We start from the raw sequence: 15,338 nt of genomic DNA on the forward strand, positions 1-15,338 counted from the left end.
TCACAGGTCTATCTGCACACAGGTGCAAAGCCACGTGTGATAGACAAACGGATCGAGCGAAATGCAGCAACATGTTCACAGCTGATTCATCCAGATGAAAAAGTATCGCAAGGTATTCATTGCACGGAGCCCCCACAACCACCTACAACTTTTCCATATGCTTAAAACTTTTCAAAAGAAAGATCTGGGAGAGAAACTGATGAAGAAGGCAGAATCCCCCACAGGAACAGGATAGACCATGACTGGATCCTGGAAAAATACTGCAGCGACAGAGACAGACCCAGGGCTCACAACACCTGGCTCTGGGCTCAGGGACCCCTCCGCCCTCCGGCGCTCACCTGCAGCCAGAGTCGGCAAGTGCGTGGCTTGCACACACACACTCCGCCATGGCCGGCACCTGTGGCAGGCGTGGGTAGTCTGTCACCGGTTCTTTGCCTCTGAGTGATTCGGTCTCCATCCTGTGAGCTCCTAACGGCGGGACCTATACCCTAGATGCATCTTGCACGGCCCAGCCCAGGACAGGGAGGTGAGTGGACCCTCTCAGTGTCTGATGAATGAATCACTAGCTGAGAGAACGGACAAAGGCCCGTGGGCGACCGGATGCTCCACGGGAAAGGTGAGGGCGTGGGTTCTGAATGTGGAAACCTACCCCCCACCCAGCGCCCTGGCACCGTGCCCAGATGCTGGCATGGCGGGAAGTCCCTTCACCCCGCTGGCCTCAGTTTCCCCATCTACACCCGGGGACGGGAGGAGTGCACACTTTACGGGACAGGGGGGAGGGACCAGTGTAGCCCCACGTGTCCAGGACCCTGACCCTGGCCTGTTTGGGGCAGGACCATGGGGCCAGCTGCCCCAGAGCTGCTGCTGTAAAACCCCAAAGCGTGTATTTGTACACCCGTCATCATAACAGCATCACGCGCAACAGCCGAAGGGGCGAGCCACCCCGGTGTCCACGGTCACATGGAAGGACAAACTGTGGGCTCTTCGTGTGATGGAACATTATTCAGCTTCAAGGGGAGGAAGCTGACACAGGCCACCACACGGATGAGCCCCGAGGACGCTCTGCTCAGCGAGACAGGCCAGTCACAGGAGCACAAGTATCACAGGGCCCCACTGACGTGCGGCGCCTGCAGCAGGCGGAATCCTGGAGGCAGAAAGCAGAGCGGTGCTCGCCAGGAGCGGGGCTGGGGGTGGGGGCTGGCGTGTCGTGGGGTCAGAGTTGCAGTTCCACAAGCGGAAAAGCGGTCAGGAGGTGCTGGCGGCGATGGCCACACAAGCGCCTGTTTTAGATGCCACAGAGCTCACACTTCACAACGCTTAGGAGGGCGAGCTTCACGTTGTGTTTAGTTTGCCACAGTTTAATTAGCCCGGCGCCTAGGGCAGCAAAACTTCCCAGCAGTAGGAGGCTGGGGTGGGGGGGGTGCTCTGGCTGAGACAGAGGAGGAGGGGGCTTTACCCACTGAGCCCACCGGGTCCGCTTTGTGGACTGGGGTCCCTCACCCTCTGAGCCCACCGGGTCCGCTTTGTGGGTCAGGGGTCCCTCACCCACTGAGCCCACCGGCTCCGCTTTGTGGACTGGGGTCCCTCACCCTCTGAGCCCACCAGTTCTGCTTTGTGGGTCAGGGGTCCCTCACCCTCTGAGCCCACTGGCTCCACTTTGTGGACTGGGGTCCCTCACCCTCTGAGCCCACCGGGTCCGCTTTGTGGGTCAGGGGTCCCTCACCCTCTGAGCCCACCGGCTCCGCTTTGTGGACTGGGGTCTCTCACCCACTGAGCCCACCAGGTCCACTTTGTGGGTCAGGGGTCCCTCACCCACTGACCCCACCGGCTCCGCTTTGTGGACTGGGGTCTCTCACCCACTGAGCCCACCAGGTCCACTTTGTGAGTCAGGGGTCCCTCACCCTCTGAGCCCACCGGGTCCGCTTTGTGGGTCAGGGGTCCCTCACCCACTGAGCCCACCAGGTCTGCCTTGTGGCCTGGGGTCCCTCACCCTCTAGACCAGCATCTCTGCATCTCTAGACCACGGGGTGGGCTGCACCGAGGTACAGCTGTGCCCCTGTGAATCACGTCCTCGGGGCTAAGGGAAGCGGAGGAAGGAAGACGCAGGATGCTTTTCCATCAGCGTGGCTAAATTTATCCCTCGCTAACCGGGCGGCGTCCTGCGCTGTGGCCTTGGGTCCAGCTACAGCTTTTCCCAGCACGGCTGGGTTCCCACTTGGGCTCCAGGGAGGCGAGGCTGCCCCGCTGGACAGAGACGCTTCCTGGGTCCTGGGAGCTGTGGCTTGGGGTCCCCTCCCCTGATACTCAGGCATTTAGACTCCAGAGGGTGTGGGACCCCTGGTCTGCACAGGTGCCCGTGGGCTCCCAGGGTTCTGAGCCGGGGGACACGGGGCCCCCTCTGGAGGGAGGCAGGTTGGAAAGGGCTCAGACCCACCCGGACAGCATCTGTATCAGCGGGGACGAGACCAGGAGCAGGACCGGATGAGGGGCCTGCAGGACGCCTGCTGCTCTGGCGGGCTGGGGACAGAGGCGGGGAAGGAAGGTGCCCCAGAAGGGGGCCAGCCTGGGTAAAGACGGTGTGGAGATGGGGCAGCCCACGTGGGGAAACCTCCAAGGTCTCAGCCTGGCTGCCAGACAGCGTGCAGGGAGGTGAGGGCAGGCTCTTCTGCCAAGACGAGGAGTCGGGTCTGTGCAAGGTGGACCCAGAGGCCCCCCGATGAGACCCCGCCCTCCAAACACCCCTTGACGATGGCGAAGTCACATGACCACCAGGAAAAGGGCAAGATAGCACCTCAAGAAAAGAAGGAGAGGTACCTCTCAGCCAGTAATGCTGCCCTGGGACGCGCCCCAAGGAAAGGAAAGCAGGGACCTGAGTGGATACGGCTCACCTGTGTTCACAGCAGCATCGCTGCCAACAGTCAGGAGGCGGAAGCAGCCAGGTCTCCAGGGAAGGATGGACGGATGAACAGAGTAGTCCATCCACACAGCGGAATAGGGTCCGGTTAAAAAAAAAGGGCAGGGCATTCCGACACCCGCTGCAACAGGAGGAACCTGGAGGATGCTACGCTCAGTGAAACAAGCCGGTCACAGAAGGACAAGCTCTGAGGCTCACCTGCATTTCTGCGAGGTCCCGGCAGCTGCCAGATCCACAGCGGCAGAAAGAAGAAGTGTGGGTGCCAAGGGCAAGGGGACAGGAGGGGCGGAGGGCAGGCGACGAGGAGTTGCTTCGTGGGGACCGTTAGCTGAGAAAGATGGAAAAGGTCCGCAGACGGATGGTGGTAAAGGTCTCACAGCAACGTGAATGGACTTAGCGCCTCTAACGGCGCGCGTAAAAACAGCTAACGTGATGCACTTTAGATTACGTGTCTTTTACCACAATATGAGACACGTTAATGCAGAAAACGCTGTACTTAGTGCTGGAAAAAGAACATGGCCAAACCAGAGAAAACCCACAGAGTCACAGGCAGCCGCTGAGAAGCGACTGTAGGAGAGCATTCCTACTCGGGGGTGCTCCTTCCTGGGGGGCATCGGGAGACGTGTGTGCAGGACGCGGCCCGAGGCTTCGCAGGGAAGAGCCAGCCGCGAGGCCGGGGCGGCGGCGGGGGCGGGGGGGGGTGGTCACAGACTGCTCCCTCTTCAATCCCCTTGTTCTTGCAAAAATGAACGTCTGGTTCATTGCACGATTAGTGATAATAAAACAGACTCCAAGAAACTTAATGAGAGTGAGACCCCTAAAACAGGTCACGTCCCCCTATTTGGGACTTACCAGGTGGCGCCAGCGGTCAAGAATCTGCCTGTCAATGCTGGAGGCACAACAGACGCGGGTTCAATCCCTGGGTTGGGAAGATCCCCTGGAGTAGGAAATGCCAACCCACTCCAGTATTCTTGCCTGGGACATCCCACGGACAGAGGAGCCTGGCGGGCTGCAGTCCATGGGGTCACAGAGTCGGACATGAGTGAGCGCGCGTGCACCTGTTTAACGTCCCTGGTAGCAGAGGATGGCACCCAGAAATATGTGGGATGAAGGCAAGAGCCAGTGGTCATTCAAAAGGGAGACGCCTGGGGTCCAGCCTGCCGGTCTGGAGGGTCAGCTGCGAGGAACTCTGGAGGATGAGCAGACTCTGGATCAGAGCCCAGGAGACCTGGGTGTGTGAGCAGGGTCTTCTCAAGCCTCTTTTCTCATTAAAATTGACGGCATTAGTCAGAACGTCTGCGATCCAAAAGTCTACAAGCAATAAACACTGGAGAGGGCGTGGAGAAAAGGGAACCCTCCTACACTGTTGGTGGGAATGCAAACTAGTACAGCCACTATGGAGAACAGTGTGGAGATTCCTTAAAAAACTGGAAATAGAACTGCCTTATGACCCAGCAATCCCAGTGCTGGGCATACACACCGAGGAAACCAGAATTGAAAGAGACACGTGTACCCCAATGCTCATCGCAGCACTGTTTATAATAGCCAGGACATGGAAGCAACCTAGGTGTCCACCAGCAGATGAATGGATAAGAAAGCTGTGGTACATATACACAACGGAATATTACTCAGCCATTAAAAAGAATACATTTGAATCAGTTCTAATGAGGTGGATTAAACTGGAGCCGATTATACAGAGTGAAGTAAGCCAGAAAGAAAAACACCAATACAGTATACTAACACATATATATGGAATTTAGAAAGATGGTAATGATAACCTTGTATGGGAAGCAGCAAAAGAGACACAGATCTAAAGAACAGACTTTTGGACTCTGTGGGAGAAGGCAAGGGTGGGATGATTTGGGAGAATGGCATTGGAACATGTATATTATCATATGTGAAACAGATCGCCAGTCCAGGTTCGATGCATGAGACAGGGTGCTCAGGGCTGGTGCACTGGGATGACCCAGAGGGATGGGTTGGGGAGGGAGGTGGGAGGGGGGGTCAGGATAGGGAACACGTGTACACCCATGGCTGCTTATGGCAAAAACCACGACAATACTGTAAAGTAATTAGCCTCCAATTAAAATAAATTAATTAATTTACAAAAAAAAAACTCAACGGCACTGCCTGCTTCCCTGTGGACATGCCTCCTACAAGATCAGGTACCTGACCTGCGGCTCTCGCTGTCTGCACACCCTCTTCTCCTGTGACCTGGGAGGCCTGGATGAAAACAGACAGCCCTGGGCTCAAATCGCGGCTTTGCCCCGTCCAGCTGTGATCTCGGCCACCCCTCGTGCCCAACCCCAAAAGCCCTAAGCAGTTCTGAGGAGTCTAACCAGGTCATAGGTACCTGAGTGCTCAGAGAAATAAAGGACCAAGTGAAGGTGAGCTGGAATCCTACGGCTTTTATAAGACCTGGGAAGACCCACAAGTCTGGGCCCCAGACGTGGCTGGCAGTTAATTACCAGAGGCCCCGTCCCTCCTCAGCAAGACCACAGCCCACCGGGCCTCTCTCAGACCCTGCCCTGCAATTGCCCTGCAATTCATTTTCCTCCCGCAGCAGCTCGCGGGCACCCAGGGAAATGGCCTTTGCCGAATATTAATAGGACCTGGGCCTATTTGCTCAAGCAGAGCCAAGTCAATGGGATCTGAATATTTCTGCTTCCAGAGATGAGGGGAGGCTGGACCGGGCTGGGCCTGATGTTCTGAACAGACCTGGATGCAGGTTTGAGCACAGCAGGTCCACAGGTAAGGGCGACCCCGGGTCCCAGGTAAAAGGATGACTGTGGCAAGGCGCTGGCTTACCAGGCAGTCTGGGGATCCATCCTGAACTTCCTTTTGTCCACGTGCCTGGGAACAAGACTCCCAAACTTCCCAACTAGCAGCCTGCTTGTTGAGTGGGTTGGTTGCCCCGGGCAGAGAATGATCCCAGCAGGAGGTGATAAAAATACCCGATCGTTGGACACCGCTGTCCTGATGCTGGCCAGGTGGCCAGTGACATTCCCCCCCAACCCGCCACTCTGACCTGGAGCCGCAGATCGCTGGCCTGGTGCCGATCCTCTGCAGACTGCTGCGGCCTGGAGCGGCAGCTGGAGCCGTGGGAAATACAAGGTTCTATTCCTGGCATGACCCTCTTTCCCAGAACTGGGGCAGGGAGGGGGCCCTGGCCTCCAAACTAGGGGCCATGCCTGGACCCCCAGTGGTCTCCCTGCACACCCGCCCCCCACCCAGCCCCCCCAGGACAGGGTCAGTGTTCCTGTTTCAGCTTGCCGGGCCCCTAAGGCCTCTGCAAGGACGTGGGCCTGGTGTGGCCCTTGATGAGTCTGAGCTCTTGGGGAGGATAAGGCACCAAGGAAAACGGATGGCCCAGGCACCCGTGTCCCCTCCGCGCCCCACCCCCCTACTCAGAGTGACCCGTCCTCCCCAGTCCTGGCCACACCTGCACTGGGGCTTTAACCTCCCCCTGCCCCCATTCACAGATAAACATGCTGAGATTCCTTGACACCCCCACCCCTGCCCTGGCTCAGCCTGCAGTCATGGGGGCGGGTGGGGGTGGGTCTAGCAGACCCCCAGGAGCCTATGGTCTCCACACTCCCTCCCTGTCCCCTCTCTGGATGCCTCGGCCCCCTGTAGCCACGTCATCACTGAACACTTCCTGCCGGCGAGGTGCTGTACAAGGTACTGTGAGGGCAGACGGGGAATCACGGTGCCTGAGAGGCAGATGGCACCTTACCCAGAGCCTAGCGTGGGGCAGAGGCGTGAGTGAAACTCCTCACACACGCCCTACACGCTCACCTCTGCCCTTCTCCTACGGCTTTGTCTGACTCCTCCGTGGTGGGCAGTCACCTCCTTCAGGAAGTCTGCCAGGATTTCTCTTTCACGGCAGGTTGGTTCCCTGCCCTCTGTCCGTTCCCCCACAGCCTCCTGGGGGAGTGCTTTTTCTCATGGTGTGTCTTCCCCACACACTGTCTGCCTTTCTCACCAGGCTGGGAGATTTTGGAGGGAAGGACTCCCTCAAGGTCACATTCTGCACCAGGCCGAGGGCTCCACACGCTCAAATGAAACCGCCTCCTCACCCCTACCCGCAGGGGTGCTGGGCTGGCTGTTGCCTGTCCATGAGACCCAGGGGGGGAAGGGCCTCCTGTGAAAGAGGAGTGTCCTTTCCTGTGTCAGTCGCCCCGGGGAAGGGGCAGGTCCTCATGGAGGAGACAGGAACGTTGGTGGGGGGAACCCAGGGCGCCACCTCCTCCCTGAAGACTGCTTTAAGGGGTTCCCAGGAGGCAGGCTGAGGCCCCGCTGTCCCTCCATCACCTCAAAATCCAGAGCAGAGCCCTGCTGAGGTCTCCTGGAGGCTGCAGGGGTGCCTGGCAGTGAGGGGGGAGGGTATAGGGGGGCGAGCAGCCCCCTGTGCGAGGGGTGGGCAGGAATTACCCGCAGGGCCCCAGTCTCCAGCGAGATGTCCTCGCCGAGGTGCTGATCCTGGAGGTGGCAGGCTGTGCTTTGAGAGAGGGAGTCCCTTTCAGAAGGCAAGTCCCTTTCAGAAGGCTGCCCCGCCCCCACCAGTCACCCCACTCTGCTCCCCCTCCATGGGTGATGACATCATCCTGTCCCGTGATGCCCCAGGCCAGTGGGAGGAGCTGGAGAGAGCAGGCAGGCTCTCAGTTCGAAAGGTGAGATGTGGAGAATCATGGATGCACGGAGGCGCTCGGAGCAGGGTTTCTGCTGGGCCCGGGGAGCCGGCTGACCCACATTTCTAGTGGAGAGAGGATGCAGCTCAGCAGAACCCAGGATCCAGAGGAGCTCCCACCACCAGCTGGGTCCCTGGAGCAGGTTTCTCAAGGTCACTTGGCCTCTGTGTGCCCACCTGTAAAATGGGCAGTCACGGAGACCACTCCTGCAGCGTCGGAAGGACCCGAGCAGGGATGCTGTGTGGGGCGTTACGGTGATCATTACCACCATTCTCTGCCACCAGTGATGCCAGAGCCCTCGGAAACATGTGATCACAGCCCTCAGATCAGAAGACCCAGTAAGGGAGACACGTGCCCCCTGGGGCGGCATGGGGGTGCTCCCAGCTCGGAGCACCTCCCCCCTCACCAGCCATGTGACCATGGGTCCTGCCTCCCGTCTTAGTCCAGCTGCCATCCCCACACATCTGAAAATCGGGAGCAAGAATCCTTGCCCCGCCGGGCTCTGTGGCATCCAGACAGGGCCTGGATGACCTGTCCACCCGTCCGCAGGTACCAGATGCCCCACAAACGGCAGACACTGAGCTCCATTAGACAAATCAATTGCTCCCGTGGGCTCAGCTCCGCCACCAGCTGGGGGCTGGGGTGCCCGAGGTTGCCAGCACACACCCAGGTTATATTTAGCTCTCCGCTGGAGCCCTGCCACGGCCGGGCAAGTTCTGCAGGGGACGCCGAATTTCAGACCAGCCCCTAACTCCTCAATGGCCACTGTGAAACCTGCTCCAGAGCCCACAGAAACTGCTCTCTTGCTTCTAACAGTAGATGACGTTATCCCAAGAGTATACACACACACACACACACACACACACACACATCCCTGCATTATGTCGGTGCCACTCAAAGGCCTAGAGCACACGAGAGTCCACCTCCCAAAATAGAGAAAGAACGCCGTCTGGTCCCTGGAGCAGGAGCCGGCTGGTGCCAGGGGGTCAGACAGCTGCTCTCCACTCAAGCCTCTTGAGACCAATACTGAGCACAAGCCTACCCCCGCACCCCGCCGCACATCCTTAAAATGAAGAAGCTGGGAAAATAAAACAGCCAAGCATCAGAAGAAAAAAAAAAAAGGTACAGTTGCCTATAACTCTTGCATTTCAATGTGTTTTCTGCCTGCTTTGTAGATGACACTGTGTATAAAATTGCAGACCCCATATTCTTCAGCACCAGTGCAGACACACGCCTTGTACTCCTCCTTGACAATTGTATTAACGACTGCATAACACTTCATCTTTTATCACCAGTTCCGAGTATGGTCTAGGAACCCTGGGGTCCCCAGGATGCAAGCAGGGTGCCGGCCGGGTCGAAGCCGTGTTCATAATAAGATAAGACTGAGATGTTATTTTCCTCCATCGTTCCCTCTCCCTCCCAAATGTACGCTGGAGTTTGCCCGAGGCCCCGTGACACGTGGCATCACAACTAACAGAACACAGGCCGGACACAGGCTCCCGCCGCCATCTATTAAGCCAGACGTTAATGAGATTTGCACAGCTGTAAAGCAAGGCCAGTCTGTTTCCTGAAAACACTCATAGTTAACACACAACGGGCTATTTTCCTTATTCAATGAATTAAATATGCTTAAAAATTCTCCATTTTAACGTCTAATACACTTGTTTAGTCGCTCAGTCGTGTCCGACCTTTTATGACCCCACCAGGCTCCTCTGTCCGTGGGATTTCCCAGCAAGAATACTGGAGTGGGCTGCCATTTCCTTCTCCGGGGGGATCTTCCCGATCCAGGGATCGAACCCGCCTTTCCTGAACTGGCAGGCAGATTCTTTACCACTGAGCCGCAAGGGAAGCCCTGTCTAATACACTGTTGCTGCTGCTGCTAAGTCGCTCAGTCGTGTCCGACGCTGTGCGACCCCATAGACAGCAGCCCATCCGGCTCCCCCGTCCCTGGGATTCTCCAGGCAAGAACACTGGAGTGGGTTGCCATTTCCTTCTCCAATGCAGGAAAGTGAAAAGTGAAAGTGAAGTCCCTCAGTCATATTCGACTCCCAGTGACCCCATGGCCTGCAGCCTACCGGGCTCCTCCACCCATGGGATTTTTCCAGGCAAGAGCACTGGAGTAGGGGGCCATCGCCTTCTCCGGTCTAATACACTGCTGCTGCTGCTGCTGCTGCTAAGTCACTTCAGTCGTGTCCGACTCTGTGACCCCACAGACGGAGGCCTACCAGGCTCCCCCGTCCCTGGATATCAATAAATACAAAGCACTTAAACAAAAGCTCTTTGAGGTCCCCAGTAATTTTGAGTGAAGGGGTCCTAAGCCCTCAAAGCTAGAGAACAGCTGCTACGTACAGGCAGACAGACTGACAGTAATTTCCTGACTCAGCATCTCTGGCTGGACACTCACCCTGCAGAGCCTGTACCTCTGCAGTGAAGGAGTTTTTAGGCACCAATCATATCTGTGCTTCAGAACCCTTCTTCAGAAGATTCCAGAAAGCTGCCACCTTCTACTGAAGGCATGAACGTATTTAAGGCTCAATGCATCTCGCCTAGCTGCTCCAAGAGACCGAACACACCCACAGTCAGAGGCCCCTGAGGCCATCAGCTCTGGGGACTGTGGGATGTTTACATTCAGCTGACTTGAGACGTACAATTTTTATCCTCTGAGAGGTCTTTTCTCTAACCCTTGGATCTTCTACAGACCCCGCAAGAAGGGAGAAAAATGGGTTTCAGTCTCAGAAACAGAATGTTCGAGAAGCTGCCCGGGAAAGCCAAATGATGCCCCCCAACAATATACTTGGGTCCTTATCCCTAGGACCCAGGGGTGTGACATCATATGGTTAAAAAATGAGGTGGTTGGTCTTTGCAGATGGGTTACAGTCAAAGGACCCTGGGATGGGAGGGTCACCCTGGGTTACGGTCCCCAAGCACACCCGCCAGCATCCTCAGAGACAGAGGCAGAGGGAGACCGGCCCACACACTTGGACGGGGCGGCGGGTGATCAGAAGGTGCTGGAGACGCTGGCCTGGAGGTGCGGGTGACGCGGCCACAAGCCAGGGAGTGCTGGCAGCTCCAGCAGCTGAGGAGAGACAGGGAGGGGACCCCCCCAGCACCTCCGGAGGAGGCCCCGCCCTGCCGAGACTTGGCTTCAGCCCAGTGACATGGATTTTGGACTCCAGGCCTCCAGAACTGGGAGAGAATATGTTCCTGCTGTTTTAGCCCCGAGGTTTACAGAGCTTCACACCAGCGGTCCCCTTCCCATTGGATGCCCCCCACTCTGTCAACCCCGTGCCCTGGGTACCAGCTCCTAGAAAACCCTGCCCTGGGCTGCAGGGTGTCCCCCAAAGGGGCCCGCTTAGGGGCTCGGTATGTGCGCTGTCGCCAGCGATTTTAATTCCTCTCAGCTCCTTTTCAGAGGCCAATGGCTGGCTGGGTGCTCCGCCCAGCAAGCTACTCTCAGAGAAGGAAACTGGGGGGTCAGGTCGGGGGCAGGGGCTGAGGGAGGAAGGCGAGGGCGAGGTGGCAGCGGCAAGGGCAGAACAAAGCTCTCATGTGGCAGGTGTGGGGCGGGGCAGAGGTAGGGGTGTCCCAGCTCAGCCGGAGGGGAAAGAGTGAGGCAGGGTAACGCCTGGCAGGAAAGAGAGGTCTAGGCGACGCTGAGGTCTGGCAGGGACCCCTGCCCAAGGAAGCCGGAGGCAGCCCTGGGGAGCCCTGGCAGGGCCACCCGTGGTCCTCAGCAGGCGGACCTGCCCTGTGGTCACGCTCTGTGTGTCCCCCAGGCCCGGGCCACACCCCACGCCCGTCAGAGGCAGCCAGGGAGGCGCCTGGCTGGATGCTGGGCTTCTGCACACAGATCCTGTTTCCTCATTTCCGAGGCACATCAGGGGTGTGTTCAAGGGAACCGGTACCCGTAGCCCTAAACCCCGTGGCTACGCTTCAAGTGCTTGGGTTCTGGGAGGAGGAATTCCAGCACCAGGGTGTGGGGAGGGGAGAGAAGGTGGCAGGAGAAAACACGTGTTTGGGGGAATCACTGGTGAGGACAGCGGTCTGCGCAGTCAGTTCAGTCGCTCAGTCATGTCCGACTCTTTGCGACCCCATGGACCACAGCACGCCAGGCCTCCCTGTCCATCACCAACTCTTGGAGTTTACTCAGACTCATGTCCATCACGCTGGTGATGCCATCCAACCATCTCCTCCTCTGTCGTCCCCTTCTCCTTCTGCCTTCAATCTTTCCCAGCACCAGGGTCTTTTCAAATGTGCACAGTAGGTGCTCAATAAACCAAGTGAACAGGCATTCTAGGACAGCCTTGAGCCCTTAAGGGGCTGCCGATGGCAGGCATCAGAGGTTCCCCCAACAGGACTGAGGCTGGGAACAGCGGTGGCCCCAAAAGGTTGACGCTGGACTGTATCCGGACCCGTGGGCCCTCTGGGGCACAGTGGCTGTGTGGTGATACCCGCCCTCACCCTGCCTCAGGGCTCCCCTGCACGGCTGCGGACAGTCACACTGCGCAGTGTGTGGTGGGGGGGCAGTCACGATCCCAGGACCAGCCACCCCCCAGTCCAGGACAACAAAGGCCCCAGGGTCCCGCTGGCTCTTAGGAGTGTTCTGCATGGTCCCTGAGCAGGACTGAGCCCCCACAGCCTGCAGTGGCCACCCACCCATCCGAATGCCCCATGGCTCTCCGCCTCCATGCCCCAGCCCTCCCCCTTCTGCTTCCTGGGACCAAATCCCAGGCAAACCCCCTGCAGCCTCAGCCTAGTCACTCAGAACATAAAGGTGGGGGTAGGCACCCTGGGAGCATTTGATACTCCAGTCGCCACAATGACAATGGGGGGGGCACGGGGTGGTCCTTATAATTCTTCCTTCTTGGAACTTCACGCCCAACTGCAGCACTAGCCAGGGCCTTGGAGATGCCATTTTCCAGCAAGATCCTGGGGCCCCTAATGTCCAAGCAGAAGCAGGAGGTCAGAGCAGCAGGTCAGAGAGGCCTGACCGTGAGTCCTCAACCAGGATGAGGGCAAACAGACGGGGGGGTGGGGGGCTGGGCATGAAGCGGGGACCCGAGCTCCATCCATCGTCTGTCCTCCACTGGAGGCTGTTCACGGAGCCCTGACTTGAGGCAGCCTCAGCCCACCGGGTGTGCTCGGCGGGGCCACTGGGCGCTGGCTGGAGTCGGGTGGCCGGATCTCTCCAACCCCTCATTCTTTGCATGAAGAAACCCAAACCCCAGGCCATCCAGTGTGCCCACTTTGTGCAGGGGGCCAGGCGGAGCCCCTGTGCGCGCTGAGGACAGCCCTGCAGGACTGAGTCGGGGCTGATGCCCAAAACGCCACTCAGAACCCGGGAGCAGACGGCTCTCCAGGGACCGGGCTTCTCCTGACCCCGGCACCGGGCAGGGAGTGTAAAACAGCATCAGGTGGGCTGGGCAGGGCAGGCAAGAGAACCAGCAACAGAGGCAGAGCTGCGAACCGGCCGGCCATGCCAGCTGATGCACGGCGGACCTTGCAGGCTTTGCCTTGAGCCCTGAGACAGCTGTAACAACAAAAAAACCACCCCAGGCCCCTGGCCCCACAGCCCACGGTCAGCCCTGAAAAGCAGGCGCTATTACCTCCACCTGAGAGGCAGGGAAACCGAGGCAAAGAGCAGTTGTGCAACCTGGTTGCTGGGACCCTAGCAGGTGGCAGGTGGGACTGACACTCCGGTGTTCTGACCCCGAAGCCCTCGAGGCATCAAGCAAGACCACCTCCCTTGTTGCTTAGAAATCTCCAGCCAAGGCAACACGGCACACGAAATCCCGCTATACATCACTCTGCAACAGAAGTGGTTCAGCCTGGGTCCGGCTCCCCACTAGCCTGGAAGTCCCCGCCCAGGGTAGGAGACACCGGCAAGGGTCAGAGCACATCTCTCCCTCCCCAGGCCTTCCCCTGAACTCGGACTCAGCTGCTCTGCTGGCTTGGATACCAGGCAGATATCCACAGAGATAGCTTCCCTGGCAGGCTGCGGAGAAAGGCCCTTAACCGGGCCCCCTCGGCATGAAGGGCAACGCGCTTCCTGCCGTGAAACCGTCAGATGAGGTCCACGTGGCCCAGAAGGGTGATCCGAGACTTCACGGCTCACACAGCGTGTTTCTCTGAACCGATGATGGCTGAGCCTCAAACCCAGACGATCTCCCCGCTGTAGTGGGGCGCGGGGGCGGGGGCGGGTGGTCAGAAGAAAGCAGGTCACACCCCTGAGAATGGCGGTGGCCTTTGTTTTTTCAGACGGGTACACTGAGGCCCAGAGAGGGAAGTCAGCTGGCCCAAGGTCACACAGAGGTCCAGCAGGTGCGCCTGAGAGTCTGGGGAGCTCAGACACTAACAGGACGGTTGATGCCAGCGGGGCTGGAGCTGGAGAAGCCTGGGACGGCTGTGAATGCTTCCTCCATCAGGAGCGGTCAGCTCCAGAAGACCCCAAGGGCCCAGCAGAGGGGACAGCAAGGGCCAGGGGTCGAGGTTATAGGGAGGCGTGTGACCCTCTCCTGGTCTGAGCAGTCCATCTCCAGGTAGATCCCTAGGATAGCCACGACCCTGGATAGGAGCGCACTGGAGAGCCAGAGGCCATCCTCAGGAGCAGACAGGGCTGGGCTGGGGCTGGCCCTGCCTTCCCAGCCACACCGGCAGGTGCCACACTGTGGAATGAGGCCAGGCTCCTCAGCTCAGGTGAGGACATCGGCTGTGACTCCCCGCCCCACGCTGTCACCAGAAAGCATCATCGTGAGGCCCCCAGGGGATCAAGCCTCACCCACCCCAAACACTCAGCCACACGCCATGAAGTCACCATCGCAACCCCTAATGCATGCAGGGGGACAGACAGATAGACGGCGCCCGCAACCCCACCCCCGGCTGGACACACCAGGATTCAAATCCAGCTCTCATTCACCAGTGGTGGGGTGTGGTGCCCAATGCCCTCCTGGGCGCCCACCTCCCCATCTATGGGCGGGGACACCGCAGCGATCCTGAGAAGCCCTCGGCGGAGCAGGGCCTGAGGGGTCCCATGAGCCACAGCACCCTGACACTGAAGCAGGGTGCTGTCTGACACCCTAGAGACCTTGGCGATGGAAACATCCCCGGGTAAACAAACACGCTGCACTCGGGTTGCTCTGTCTGTGTCTGAGCGGCCAGAGGCAGCCTGGCGGGTTGGCACCCGCTGACTAGGGCCCGCGGCAGCTCGCGAGACCACATGATCACCAGGAAACATGAGCTACCATCTGAACACCAACGCGAGTTTTCCTGTCCCAACTATTTTATCTGTTTCTCCAGCCTCTCCAGCAGCCATGAAATTAAAAAATGCTTCCTCCTTGGAAGAAAAGTTATGATCAACCTAGACAACACATTAAAAAAGCAGAGACATTACTTTGCCAACAAAGGTCCATCTATTCAAACCTATGGTTTTTCCAGTAGTCATGTATGGATGTGAGAGTTGGACTACAAAGAAAGCTGAGTGCCCAAGAATTGATGCTTTTGAGCTGTGGTGTTGGAGAAGATTCTTGAGAGTCCCTTGGATTGCAAGGAGATCCAATCAGTCCATCCTAAAGGAGATCAGTCCTGAATATACATTGGAAGGACCGATGCTGAAGCTGAAACTCCAATACTTTGGCCACCTGATGAGAAGAACTGACTCACTGGAAAAGACCCTGATGCTGGGAAAGATTGAAGGTGGGAGGAGAAGGGGATGACAGAGGATGAGATGGTTGGAT

General features: G+C 58.2%; 1 protein-coding gene across 1 annotated transcript; it reads right to left on the bottom strand.

The window, feature by feature from the left end:
* Positions 1–6,166: 6,166 nt before the first annotated feature.
* Positions 6,167–9,341, bottom strand: LOC120861800. Its single transcript, XM_040237627.1, has 2 exons — positions 7,349–9,341; positions 6,167–6,903 (listed from the first exon to the last, which is right to left on the bottom strand). The coding sequence occupies exon 1, from the start codon at positions 8,483–8,485 to the stop codon at positions 7,517–7,519; it is 969 nt and encodes a 322-aa protein (XP_040093561.1). The 5' UTR covers positions 8,486–9,341; the 3' UTR covers positions 6,167–6,903; positions 7,349–7,516.
* Between the last annotated feature and the right edge of the window lie 5,997 nt (positions 9,342–15,338).

Source organism: Oryx dammah, unplaced genomic scaffold, assembly GCF_014754425.2.
Source record: "Oryx dammah isolate SB20612 unplaced genomic scaffold, SCBI_Odam_1.1 HiC_scaffold_3, whole genome shotgun sequence".
NCBI classification, from domain to species: domain Eukaryota; kingdom Metazoa; phylum Chordata; class Mammalia; order Artiodactyla; family Bovidae; genus Oryx; species Oryx dammah.